The sequence below is a fragment of the Tetrao urogallus genome (genome assembly GCF_951394365.1).
Source record: "Tetrao urogallus genome assembly, chromosome: Z".
Classification (NCBI taxonomy): Eukaryota; Metazoa; Chordata; class Aves; order Galliformes; family Phasianidae; genus Tetrao; species Tetrao urogallus.
This window is the reverse complement of record NC_136816.1, coordinates 75,064,980-75,079,700: the sequence shown is the minus strand read 5'-3', so window position 1 is coordinate 75,079,700 and position 14,721 is coordinate 75,064,980. Positions and strand designations below refer to the sequence as shown.

Here is a 14,721-nt window from a genome sequence, read left to right as displayed (position 1 = left end):
TAATCACTGACACCATTTGTGCTGCCTCCCAGGGCTTGCTGTGACCCCACGCTCCTGCAGTGAAGGAGAGTGGCCCTGCAGATGCCAGACCACAACCCTGCTTCCACATGGGATCCAGCACAAATGGGAGCAGCTTTGGGAAGAGAAAGCTTTTTATTTTCTTCAAAATAAATACCTTCATTGGTAGCAAAAAAACACCTTTATATATAAATACTCCTCTGTTCAAGTTTGCTAGTCAATCTTAGAGATATTTTCTTTATTTACACGTGAATTGTTATCCTTTATTCCAGAAGACAGCAAGCAATGGCTGAGCACAGCAGCACTTCAATTCCTCAAAAACTGTCTTTTTCTGAGGAAACGCGCCCCTTCCATTCAGAACAGAGGCCATTCAACTCCTGCACACTCAGCTACTAATTATCCCCAATTAATTAGGCCCTTATTAAGAACCCTCTAAGACACACCACCTACTGATCATTCAGTGGTCACTAGAAGGAATACATGTAAACGGGGCCTTTGGTAAACCACAGAGGCTCTGTGAGCACGTGGAACCAGGCCACCAGCACGAGGCCAGCAGCCACCGGCCAGGCCACGGCACAGTCAGGGTGGGACTGGGCCTCCCAAAACCACAGCTTCCCCCACCCTGCTGCAAAGAGAACACACCTGGTGCCATGGCCTGGCAAAGCGGGCAGAGCTGCTGCCTGGCAAAGCGGGCAGAGCTGTGACCTGGCACGCCAGACAGAGCCATGGTCTGGCAAACTGGGCACAACCATGACCTGGCAAACCAGGCAGAGTCATAACCTGGCAAATCAGGCAGAACTACGGCCTGGAAAACCGGGCAGAGCTGTAACATGGTAAAGCAAGCAGAGCCATGACCTGGCTGGTCCTGCCCCGTGACCAGAGGACAGCAACAAAGAAGGGAGAGTTACATGGAGTTGTGACAGAAACGCATTTCAGCTCAGGCAGCTTCCCCTAGACCACGAAGCGGTGCTCCTTGCCATCGTGGGCCATGAGGATGACGTTGCGGTTGGAGGTCCAGATGAGGCGGGCCAGGCGCAGGGCGTTGTGCGAACCAGGGGACGCGGGCTGGACGGGTGGCACCTGGTAGGTCTTGATGCAGCGCAGCTGGGGCGCTGAGTTGAGCATGCCGATGCTGCCCAGCAGTGACGTGTTCATCTGCAGAGACAGCTGTTGGTGAGAGGCCTCCCAGCCCACCCACATCAGGCCCAAGTGACATTTCTCCCGACCCACCCAGCCTGGGCGAGGCAGTGCTGTCAGCACCCAGGTTCTGAGCATCGTGCTGCGTCCCACAGCACACAGCTTTGCAAAAGGAATGGCTGAATAAAGCCAGCAGGTGCATGGCACTACTCTTTGTGGGGAGCTCATGGTGCTACCAGCAGGCACTGTGAGCAACATTTCCAAAGCTGTGCACCTGCTTATCCTTCCAAGACAAGAGAAAGGAAACTGGTGCATGACTAAATGCAACGTAAATTACAGTCAAAAACTTGAAGTTTCCCTCCTACACACAGAACTCAGTTACATTCAGCAATCAAGAATCACTTCACAGAATCATAGAATGGCCTGGGTTGAAAAGGACCACAATGATCACCTGGTTTCAACCCCCTGCTATGTGCAGGATTGCCAAACAGCACACCAGGCTGCTCAGAGCTCGCTGCTTGCCCCATATCTTTTATTAAATTATTGCTCTCCTTGCCTGTGCCTTTCTCAAGTTGAATTGTAAGATTTAAATCAATAAATTAGCTAGGAAACAGTTTATTTACTACTTTGAAAAATCTCACACTTCACCTGTAGGTCTTTATAGTTAAAGGCTTCTATTCAAATTTTAAAGAGAAACATGAAAAGTTTTCAAGATTATATCTATGCTAGAATATTTTTGTCAAAATAATTAAAACACCAAATGTGAAATCGTGCAAAATTAAGAAGAATCATCATAATAGTTGCAATAGTTCTGCAACAGTTGCAGAAAAAAAGCAAATTTTTACTATTTTCTCCTAGATAAATAAAGCACTCAGGAGAAATCTGATGGGTTCCACTCTCCGTAAAGCAGGCCAGTTAGTGCAGATGCATGCTGCCTAACTCCATGGTTTAAAAACAAGCTGCCTAACCCTGCCTTACGAGCTCTCCTTTACTTGGAAAACCCTCAGGCACGGCGCTCCTTAGGCAGGCAGACGGCTGCTGTGCCGTATCCCTGAGTGTGCCATGTGGAGCCCTGGCAAATCCTGGGACATGGCAGTTGTGCTGCTGCTGATCCCACGCTCTGAATTCTGATCAGGACAAAGTACAAGCCATTACTTTTTCCTGGCTCTTCTCAGCAGCAGAATGGTGTCAGAGAGTGTAAATCATGGCATCTCTAGCAGGGAGCATGCACGCACCACTGACATTTTCACAATTTAAATCATCTTGAGTAATAACCCTTTTAAGATGACTAATGTTACTGATTTTCCTGCATTAATAATAGTGCCAAATGGAATACAGAAGGGAAAAAAAATCACTAGTGCACGAGGTCACATTTTAGAACTAAATGTGTAGGTATATTTAACTCTTTATGTGAAAGCCACTTCAACGTGAACATTTATACACTTGGAAGAATGTGGCAGCTCACAATTTAAACCACGTGCCTGATTTTTTTTTTTACTGCCAGTTTTACATGACCTGCTCTGATTGCTTTCTAGACTTTCCCTGAGTACTTAAATCGAGTAAGTATAACTGATGGATGAAGATTCTTGCTGTTCCCATTTACTGTTACAGAAAATACACAAAAGAGTGATGGATAATAATTTAATAATTATTATGGCACCTGTAAAAATAATGAAAGGCATCAGACGACCAGGGGAATATATTAAAAGCTAACTAATAATTAGTGGTATACTGGGTTCTATTACATAGTCTGACTACTGCAAAACTAAATTAATAGTCTACACAAATTGCTTGATTGAGTCAGTTTTTAAGTCTATGGTCATTTAAAGGAAGAAAAAATTCCCGGTGAGGAAATGTAAGCACCAATGAAGCTTCTTGTGTGCTCACCTGTCCCACCACGCTACACCTATCCACTGCTGACAAAATAGTATTTCTACAGATACAATCACAAAGTTTGCTCCTATGCTAAAAAAATAAACCCCCACGTACTTCATAAAAGGTTGACCTGAACCTCAGTTTCTCCCATTTCAGACCCTCTTTGTATTGTTTTTCTTTCAGCCTTTCTGTTCCCTGCATCGTTATGGAAATTCCAGGCAGCTCGACAGTGTGAGGGGCAGACCAGGGATCTGTACTCAAAGTAGAGCAGCTGTGTCTGCTGAGCAGGACTTGGCGCAGCAGTAATGGGACCAGTGTTCATCTTGAATAGTTTTGCATCATGTTGAGTCCAAGAAATGGAGAAATATCACTGAGATCTTCATTTATGAGAACTCGCTGGGTTCCAGAAGTCAGAGAAGAGAAATTCCTACTAGGGGACGGGACAGTGTGAGAGCAGGAGCAGCAGTTCTGGCAGAACTGGCTGGAGGTCTCCTGCAAGGCCCTAAACCTAAACCAAGTGGGTGTTTTAGGTGTGTAAAACTGAAGTCTTACAACAGGATTAGATTCGAACAGCAAACAGGACAAGGTGTTGTCTGACTGCTCTGAACTTACACACTGATTTGTATGGAAACAAGCCCTCATCCCTCACAAGGAGATAACTGCAAGGCATGTCTAAGTATAAACAGTAAAAGATCTGTACTTTATAAAAATAGAAAAAACACGATGCGCAACAAAACCAAAGGTGGGCAGATTGCATTCATCCTCTGGGGGACACAGGCTTGCAGCAAGGCACTTACCTGCCAGAAGGAGAGGTGGCTGTCTGAGTTGGAGTAGGTGGCAAGGTACCGGCCGTCAGGAGCAAAGGCCACTGCTGTGATCGGCCCCTTGTGCCCGTGGATTGTCTGCCAAGAGAGAACATTTAGGGACACAGTTTAGGGGGCATGATGGTGATGGGTTGGCAGCTGGACTTCATGAACTAGGCTGGACGAGGCGCTGAGCAACCTGATCTAGCCATAGATGCCCCCGTTCACTGCAGGGGAGTTGAACCAGATGGCATTTAAGGGTGACTTGCAACTCTAATGAGTCTGTGATCTTAACGGCCTTTTCCAACCTTAATGATTCTGTGGTTCTAAGAGCAGTAACAGAGCATTCCTTACTTGGCAGTGCTGAACAGATTCGTAAGCAAACACAAATGCGACAGCATCTGGACTTCTGGAAGAAGTTTCTGGAACAGTTCATCAAACTCCTACAGTTAGAAAACAGCAAGTACTACGAGCAGAAGCCTCTTCCTCCTACTTCAGCACTGTATCTTAGGTCTCGAATCAAAAGCATGACACAAATTGGGAAAGCACACAAAATCTATCCGAGGTTTATAGGCAAACACGCCTGCAGAGCTAGAGGAACTTCAGAGTTTGGTTGCTGCAGGAGATAGGAGGGCAATTTCCTTAAAATACCATCTTTTATTGGATTACCCTAACGAAGACATTAGTAACAAGCTCAGAAAGTATTTCTTTGCAGAATACACAGTAGCTGCTCTCCCTGCATTAAGAGGCTCTGTGCCAATTTTAAATTGGCGGGACTTGCAGTGTGTGAAAAAAGACTTTGAAACATTCATCGACCAAAAGTAGGCTGTGAAAATAAAAGCGCATGAAAACAAAAGTGCTCCTACAGCCAGCTCCAGGACACTAAAAGATGCAAAGCCACTGAGATGGCACGGTGCACCCGAAGTAAGGCTTACATTAACAATCCATCAATATATTTATTGTGCATCATGTAAGTTGAGTAAAGTCTAACAGAACCCCAAACCTACATCTTCAAGGTAATCACTACAGCTTAGGATGAAGATTTGAAAGGGGAATTAATTAGATGATCCAATGTTTAGACCCATCAAACTGCAGCACTTAACAAGCAAGTAATACTTGTCAATAAAAAATGTTTTGGTAATACAAAGGTGGAAAATCAATAGTACTTGCACACTTGTTGCTCTTCTTAACTACTGAAAATGTGTTCCAATAAGTACAATCCTTAAGGGAATTAATGTGCTTTGTTATTTAAAGCAAGTGCTCCTCTAATTGATGCTAATCCTTTCAAGCCAAGATTTATTTTTTAGTGCACTACCTAAATGTGTACTTTGCAATGCACATCTTGTGCTTCCTAGGCAAAGTGAATAAGCAGAACAAAACGAAATTATTGCTACTCATTCAAAATATTTTGCTTGCACCCATGCATTTGGAGCTCAGACTGCCCTGGCTGGCACTGTGCTGAATGCTGCATTAATGGCTGTGATGGCTGTGCTTCAGCAGGAACACACGGCAACACGCTGCCTCTCTGCATTATTTTTTGTTACGCTCTGAAGTGTAATAGTGCATAATAAAAATTATTTTCTATTTAAAATAAAATCTGTGCAGCACTGGTTTGGCAATCGTCTGAATCTTGCACGGCAGACAGGGTGGGACAAAGTGCAGCTGCTTGGAGCTTCCCTCTGCCCAAGCAATTGTTTTTTAATGGGAGCATGCTCCTGGGAGACTATTTGACTTCTGCACCTGTCACCGCCGCTGTCCTGTACACATGATATACTGAGGCTATGACAACCTAATTCTGAGTCCAATATTTGGCAAACCCTACACTGAACTGCATTATTCTGTTAGAGGTGACATAAAAAATAAGCACTGTATCACTGCGGCAATTTTATTTTAATAAATACTGGAATGCATACTTTAAATTGATAAAGTAACATATATACTGCTATAGAGACATAGCAATATTTTACCACATTTATTATTAGATATTTATCTCCCCAGTCCCAAAGGGTACCTTAACTAAAATGAAACAAAAACAATCACTCACTGAGGATGCAGCATGCCTGATGCACCCGCAGAAGTACCACAATTCTAGCAGGTACCATGTGAAAAGCAGAAAGCATTGCGTTTGTCCCAGCTTAGCACTGCCATTAAAAGCTCTGACTGCTTTCACTTGGAACAGATGAAAGTATCAGCTCCAATTTTTGCACAGGATACAGTCCCTGCACAAGGAATTGGTTATTTGGAAATTAAGGTGCTCCGCCACAGTCAGCTCCTAAAGATGCTCCAGAAAGCTGACCTAAATACAACACAGAGCACAGATAAATTGCAACTGCAAAGATCACTGTGCTAAAGGCAAAGACTGAGGGAAGACAGCCAACAACTGAAAGAAGGTGGAAAAAGCAAGGTGTTGAAGGTGATATTAAAAAACAAAACAAATGACGAGGGTTAACTCTCCCTCTACTTCCTTCCCACCCTTACCACCCCCAGAGGTGTTCCAGAACTGTGCAGATCTGGCATTTTGGGACACAAGTGGTTAGTGAGCATGGCGGGGATGGGTTGGGGCTGGTCTTAGGGATCCTAGAATTCTTCTCCTTAACTATTGCACAGTTCTGTGATGCGCTCTGAATAACTACAGAACCTCTAAGTTCCACATTAATCTCGAACAGTGTCTCAGAACTCAATTAGCCTCTGCATTTGAAGAAGGGAATCTCCTGTTCCCAGCCACTCATCCCATGCCCACACCAGCCCACAGCCTTTCCCCATCGCAGCCACGGTCTGCCTTGCCCCACTTACTGACCTTTCTTTGCCACCTTACAATGATCCCCCCTCTTTCTTCTTTATTTTACAACATGTAATCACAATACAGATACAGAAGGGACATGCTGCACACAGTCCACACTAAATGCATGATTTCCTGAACACTCAGCTTTGGGCTAATCTCAGTATGAGCAACGTGTCTGATAAAACCTTTCTATCCATTTGTTGCACTGTCCTTTGAAGGCCAGCCATGTGAGACCTCCCAGGACTATGGGTTGCGTGAGCACACTCAGAACATTTTATAAAACCTCAGTTTCCAAAACTACACAGCTTCACCCAGTAAGATGCATTTTCTTAAAATAGCTTCAGTACTTTCAGTAATTACATTTCAGTGCTCCTTCAAGAAGTACTAACAATTGCAGTAAAACTTTCAGGACTACACCAAGAAAAAGTATATTTACATCTTTAAATTAATTTTCTTTCTGTCCTTCAAATGGATTCTCAATAATATCAAGATAAAGTCAAAGCACATATATTAAAATTTTTAACTTAATAAAATATATAACTTAATTTTTAATCTCACAGTAATATAATTTTGCATCAACCATTACTATTACTCTGTATTAAAATGTGACTTGCATGATGTGACAGGCAGTGCACAATGAGAGCAGAAAGTGACCTTGAGCAGCAGTGTATAAAAATACATTTATCACTGGAATGGCATGCTGGCTTTCAGTCAATATGTGCTCTCATTTGTTAGGAGGTTCTCCTGCTGTGATTCCCTCATTACAATTTGCTTTTACTTCCTGGGCAAATGACAACCAGAAAATGAGGCAGCTTCTTTCTTGACCGAACTTAATCCAGAAGAAATTAGATGACAGCTGCACCCATCCAAGTGTTAAGGGGTGTTTTAAAAATCTTTCCAAAATGCACAGCCATGGACCTCAGCAGTTCCGTGGGGTCCTGCAGACAGCCCAGAACTGCCCCGTGCCTCTGAAGTGATGGCTGCAAGGAAACCATGCGTGTGGCTCTCCAACCCAACTCAGCCTCCTTCCTCAACAGCATGACGTCTGCAAGCATTGGATGGATGCTCTGACTTTAGGAATGTTCTCATCAGTTTGAGGGCTCCACGCGGTGCCATCAAAACCAAGATGCCCACTCATTTCACCAATCCATAAAACAGATAGTCCATAACAAGTCCATAACAGAAGCAGCTTGCTTTTCATTGGTGAGACTAACGCCAGCATAGTTCATGTAGAGGTTCATGATGATGCAGTATCATCTCAGAACACACCCACGTGTCAGACAATTCCGTTTTGCTACTGAAATTCCTATCTCCATGATAATTGCCCTTTTAAAGGGCATTCCAACATCTCATAGGCTGGGCTATATGCTGCAACTGCAAGGAAAACAATCTTAAGTAAGAATTCTGAGTTCGGTCAGGATACTAATGAAAATGGGAGAAGGAAGTGTTTTCTCCAGGTTATTTCTATTATGTGAGACAAAAAAAATAAATGTAATTATTTTAAATCCCTACTTTAGGGTTTTATCTTTTACAAACAATTACAAACAGCTTGTGTAAAAAATTACAAAATACTGACAGGCATCAGGAAAAGAGCTTGTGCTGGACAAATGCCAGGTCTCATGGTTTGCAGATGTGTTGCTGTAAAGTGCGGTGAAGTTTCAGATCTTGAACCACAAATCCCTCAAGAGTGATGCTGAATGGATGCGAGGAAGTTTGGGCTGATATTCCAGCGCCAGAGAGCACTTTACAGGGAGAAAAGACACTGAACGCTTTCCAAAAGATCACAGCATGGATTTACCATTTATTACATGGACTTCATCTAACCAACTCTCAAAATGCAAATCATATCCTTAATGGGAATGGCTGTCTAAACTGTTAGAAAGATGCAATTAAAACACGATAAATAATAGCGAGCAATGCGGTCTAAGAGTGATAAGCAGATTGCATTTCAGGAGGGCACACAGAGGATGGAGCTGAGGGTTTCAGTGTGCCCATCAGATGGATCACCAGCAAACCCAGCTCACCTGGGGCCTTAGGAAGGCCTCCAAGCTGCTAAGGCAGGAGAAACTTGTCCACTAGGCAGAAAGACGAGCTCCAAGCAGGCAGTTATAACACAGTTTTTAGTTTTCTACAAAGCAAGTATTGAAACATCTAACGTAAAAGGGTTATTAAAACAGATTTCAGGAGAAGACACTATTTTTCTAGCAAACATGAGGTTGATACAATCTTATCAGTGCACTGCAATAAAACTATCCTGTTCCCAGATGAGACTCTTTTGTAAACATAAGAAACCCTGGTAAAGACATCAAAACTCTACGTGGCTCATAGTGCTGCAGATGATGCAGTGATGCAGCAGTGAGAGACCGCATTCTCCTACAGACACAGATCTTCAAAACCCACCATTTTCAATAAAAAGTTGGTCCCTATTGAAAGTAAGAGCTATTAAAAATTCGAATTTGACCATGAATGGAACCATGCCCTTGAACTGAGTTAACAAGAGATTGGAACGCTGTATATAAGCACACAGCGTGATCTTTCTCCCTGTGCCAGCTTACTGCTGACCTCTGTGATGGTTTATCATTGGAACACACAGTGGCAGGGACACAGAGCATTTCTTGTAGCTTGGGTATGATAGTTAACGATTAGTAATGCAGTGTCACTGCATCTGGAAAAATACACAAGATTTTTTTTTATACGTATATTTTTTCCATTAACCAGGTCTACTTTTTTTCCACTCAGCTGCTGTAGATTCAGTGAAATATAAAAAGCCTTCTTCTGCTTCCTACCTGGATGGTAGGTAGCTTCTTTTGAAGGGGGAAAAAGGGGAGCTGAGACTACAGGAAATAATGTCTGAAAAGGAAGTAACAGCTAAATTAGGTGTAAGTTCAAATATATGGAAACTCAGCTTCCTTTATGGCCCTCAGTATAAAATCTTAATGCCTACTTTTCTTCTGTCTCTGCTTCTACAGACACTACAAACCCAGCACTGCAATAAATCTCAGTGGGGGTGGGTGGCCTCAGAGATGGTCAGTAAGTTTAATATCTTTTTCCAGGCTATCTGACTTTTGTATACTGAATTGTATCACTACAAAATGGAAAAAAAAATCCTTAGTGGAATTGATTACACTGTCGGCTCCTCATCTTGATGTCAACAGCTAAGGCACAAGAGTTAAGCAAAAAGCTGTAGCTGAATCAATTTCTTATTTAATTTTTACTAACTTTGATTATTCAAGGCCCCTCCAGATTTCTGCACTTGGATTTACAGTCTTCACTTGATACCTGTCCCTGCCTTTCCCCTCCCAACAAGATGGTCCTGTATTTGCAAACTCCATATGCCCACAGGAACGTGCAAGCTCCTTTAAAACAGTCTCCACACCAACTAGAAATGAGTACAGAAAGGGACAGAAGTGACTCTGAACAAGAACTACTATTGCTGATTTAAAAAGTAAGGTCTGTGAATCCAGAGACCTCATTATTTTGCCTGTTCAAGCCAGAATGTTAGAGCAGAGTTACAGCCCTCATTAACAGTGCATTCTATGGGAAGACTGGCAGTTTGCATTGGTAATTTGTAGCTTAATGAATAGAATTACATGTAAAAAGTAGATTTATCTACAGTGAACAGTAGCAGACTTGAAGCAGATCAACAATATCCAAACAGGGTTAATGCAGAGGAGTTGGTGTGCTGTAAATTCACTCCCCATGCAGAAGAGTATCTGCATGGTCCGTTCCTATTAAATGCACTGCTAAATTGCCACCAGCACAACATAATTAAACACTGCTTTGGAAAGACATTTGAGAAACTGGAAAACGATGGTTATTTTGTTACCACACCCCTCCCACAGCTCAGACTTGCTGCCGATAGGCCAAGACCTCTTTCTGTTACAAGGAAAATGCACAGAATCCCTCAACTGTATTACTGGGCAGCTTTAGAAAGATCAGCTCGGGGCAAAGCAATGGCAGCCCATGGGGAACACGTGTCAGCAGTACATCGCCTTCCTCTGCACGGAATGGAAGAACTGCAGCAAGGCTTGCATTTGAAACTCAGGCTGTACCAAGGACAATTTGAGTGTGTTTAGTCCTGGCATCGCTGAACCACATCCCCTAAAATTTCTGCCCCGCTTGCCAGCAACACTGTTACATCTACCTCGTATTACGTTACTATGGATTTTGCCTTGTGAACTTTGCTACTGCTTACGTAAGCCAGATGATAAACCAAACCAAAGAAAAAGCACTCCTGGCTCCTTGCACATTAATACGGCTGCTTGTACCAAAGGCACTGCATACCATGGATTTCTGGAGCAGCAGCACGCTGCCCTCACTGTGTTTGCACACGTGCTCTGTTGTCTGGCGGACAGCACAGTGCAACCCTCGCCCTCCTGCCACAACGAGAAAAGGGCTCCTGCCCCTCCTAAATTAAAAGGCTATATTCAGTAATTACCTTTTATCTGCAAGTTGAGAAGGCGTGCCCTTACTAACAGGTTTCCCTGGCTCCTCTGAACTTGTCAGCATAGCAGTGTCAATAAATACACAGACACGTTCAGATTACAGGATGGCATCTTTCCTTTAATACCTATAAAATTCCATACTGGAGTACATTGTCTTTTATTTCCTAATCAAACTTAACTAAAGCCATTACATATCAGCAACTACTCCTTCCAAATATAACATTAAACAATTTTCTACCCCAGGTAAGAAATTTGAAAATGCTTCTAGGTACAGAAATAAAATATTAGACACAATTCAATTCCTGCTTTGTCTGTCAAAGCCCTGATTTTAATATTGGAGAGAGCCAAACAGAGCACTCAGACCAATAACACTGATTCTACTCAGTGTTTAGAAAAGTCTCAGCCATCAGCAAGCAATGGCACTGCCTTCAGCAGGCTTCCTTACAGGAGGCCAAGTTTTCAGAAACCACATGTCAAAATACACAGCCCCCATTACAGCAGTGGGCAGGCTGGAGCCGAGGTCTCTCTCTGCTTCTGTGCTTCCCAACAGCACGAAGAAGGGCTTGCAATGAAAAGCCTCTGCCACTTTGGAGACAACATGGATGATGAATCAGAAGTACAAATATAAGCAAAAGAAAAGGCCAAAATGATTGCAAAAAAAGTCTTGGAATAGTTACTTAATAAAATGTATCAAGTGTCATTTCTTCTCCCTACTTATATTCAGACACAATCTTCTATGAGTAACAAATTCCAACCTCACTCCTCAGTCCTCAGTTTTCCATTTCAATTTTAATTTCTCTATAAAACTAATCGTAACACTCAATAAATGAATGGGTAAAATTAGTAAGCAGTAGACACATGCCATCCATACTGTCAGACCCAAGCTGAGAACCCTAAGTCTGTATGGGTGTAGAGCTAGGTTGCTAAAAGTTTGCTGTCAGGTGGAGGACTGCATGGTCTGTCCTACAGGATGTCCTGTTTAGTGTCTTTGACATCAGGGAATAGACCGAGTACACTCCTGTCAAATTCCCAGATAGCCTCAGTCCCACTGAGCAGCTGGAATGCTAAGAACCAGGCAACTATAAGCAGATGGCGTGAAGATCAAGTCGTTCCCTTGACCACTGCACCCACTTTTGATCCCCAAAAACACAAAGGACCCTGGTGAAGTCAACTACTCCCAACAGTGGTTTGCTGACTGGAACTATCATCATCTCGATCCTTCTGACAGCACTAGCAGCCATACATCCAAAACAGCCTGCATTTCCCACAGACCTAAACAGGTCTCCAAGGAAACTTAGTAAATAAATAATGTTGTAATGACTCATGAAAAGCATGAATGATTATTATTGGCCTTATTTTTATTATTATTATTGAGGTTGGATCCTAAACTCTGTAAGCATTCTGCCTGTCCAATGCAGGAGAAAGCTGTGCAGGGTGCAGGATCAGGCCACTCAACAGGCACTCGGATGGATGGATAGCAGAAAATCTGCCCAATAGCTTTGGATGCAGCACTACACGTAAGATACAATCCCTTCATAACAAAGAGTGAATATCTGTAACACTGGCACTAGGTCTTGGTGGCCATGTCTTCAGAATCCCTGTATTATCTACTACCCAGTGCAGGTGAAGAGTTTCTGTCTTCAGAGGAAATTCTTCATGTTTCCAACACAGAAGTCAGCCAGCCAACAGTAACAGATGCAAAGTCACTCAAAACATCCAGGCAGAACTGAACAAGCAAACATGAGCTGAACCCCTAAACCATGAGAACAGCATTGGAGGTATGCTGATATTTTCCTATACAATTAATCAGACTAGGACAGACAAAAACGTACTTGAATGCTTAACTGCTCATGTGTCACTAATACACAAATTCTCAAGACTGAATGATAGGGGATGTTCAAATGCACAGCATGAATCCAATTTTAAAATGGAGGAACAAAGGTATTGATACTGTCAAAGCGTTTTCTAGATTCCTCACTACTATCATTCACTTTCTTATGTTATTGAGCTTTTTTGCCACATTTCCTATCATTTGTGTCACAGCCCTACTCCTTCCCTCTGCCTTCCATTCACCTAATGCCTAGTTCTGCCAGTGGAAAGACTTGTCTAAGAATTCCAAGAGCATGCTACTCATTGCTCATGAGGACTCATTTGGCTTGAATCCCATGGGATGAGAAAAACATGTATTTTCTGAAAGAGAACTCTTACACTATTAAGGTGCCTAACAGATGTAACAACACATAGCAGACTTAATTCTCACCTTTTTTGAGTAAAGCCTTGATTAATAATTGGGTTAGGGCCAGACCCTTGCTTCATACCCAAACACTAAGATCTTCAAAGGAAGAATAACCAAATAGCTTGTATGAATGAAATAATTGGGGATTTTGGGCCAGTATCTGCTGCCCAGCAAGAATTCACCAACAACTTCAAATAGGGCTAACTGTATCAACCCCAAGATTCTGAGTTGCACATACAGGCAACTGGAGAAACTTACTGAGAAGTGTCATGAATGATACTGGAAGCCATTCAGGGGCAAACAGCTCACACAAATGAGATGCAGTGCTTGCTGCTTACCCGTATGACGCACAAAAAAGGTCCTCTAAGTAAGAAACCAGGTGAGTTCTTATGAATCATCACAAGTATAATCAGTGAATAACTCCTCTCAGTCTGCTTTGGCTACAGAATAATGCTGGAGAATCTGACAAGCAAAATATTATCAAACATCTTTCAGACATTAATATTTTGCCATCATGCCAAAGTCAATAATAATCATGTATCCTAAAATCTAGTTATTTGAAATATATCTCTACAGTCTGGTAACACCGATTCAGTATTCAATTAAAAAAAAAAAAAGTTGCACAGTATCATTCTTTTTCTGTATTAATGCACCTCTAAAGAAAGGAGAAGGCGAATTTCAAATGCTTGGTGATAATAACTTTGTTTTTAATTGCATCCAACCAGCCAGTGTGTTCTTAGTCCAGCAAAAATTACTATGCATTTTTTTTTTCATATTCTTAACAAACATCGAACCAAAAAAAGACAAAGAAAAAGGTACGACTCCAGGGTCATGACTTTGCACGATGTGTAAGTCACTTAAGAAAGCCTCCAAATTGTAAGTTTGTAAAATCAATGGGAAAAAAATGATGTGTGGAATGGGAAGTGTAACTCAGTCAGGACGACAGTGGCATGAGCACACTGCGGCGCCATCAATGAGCTGCAATGTGCTACGTTTATCATTAGATAATCACTCCCCCAGAGGATTACGAACACACAGATGAACCTTGTGCCACACAAAACACTTGGGGTGTCATTATCTCACGATAACCCCACTCCCTGCCATCTTCTATTGCTTAATTAGAGGTTACAAAGGTTGTAACAGGGCTAAGAGAACATGGTGACCGGAACTCGCGAGGAGTGATACCCTAATCAATTCAAATCCAGAGGCTGAGAATGTGCAGTCAACAAAGGCGTCCATGGGAGACCCAAACTGTGCGCTGTTTTAAGCTAATGAGCTCAAACTTTGGGAAATTATGAAATCTATACATACACTATGCCTTATTTTCACTTGACAATTTCAGCTTCCTCACATCGCTTTTGGCTTAATTCAAGCATCACAAATAAATAATAAAAGAAGAAAGGTTACAGAGTATTAGCTCACCTG

The 14,721-nt window shown here is 42.5% G+C and overlaps 1 protein-coding gene across 2 annotated transcripts in view; it reads right to left on the bottom strand.

Annotated features, from left to right (window-relative positions):
• Positions 1 to 969: 969 nt before the first annotated feature.
• The window catches only part of WDR7 (WD repeat domain 7), a gene marked incomplete at both ends in the record, with an annotated part of 101,344 nt that continues 87,592 nt past the window's right edge, over positions 970 to 14,721 (bottom strand). For both annotated transcript variants that reach the window (XM_079548647.1, XM_079548646.1), the window contains 2 exons: positions 970 to 1,173; positions 3,828 to 3,932. In XM_079548647.1, the coding sequence (XP_079404773.1) occupies positions 970 to 1,173; positions 3,828 to 3,932 (309 nt within the window). The remainder of the gene's footprint in view (positions 1,174 to 3,827; positions 3,933 to 14,721) is intronic.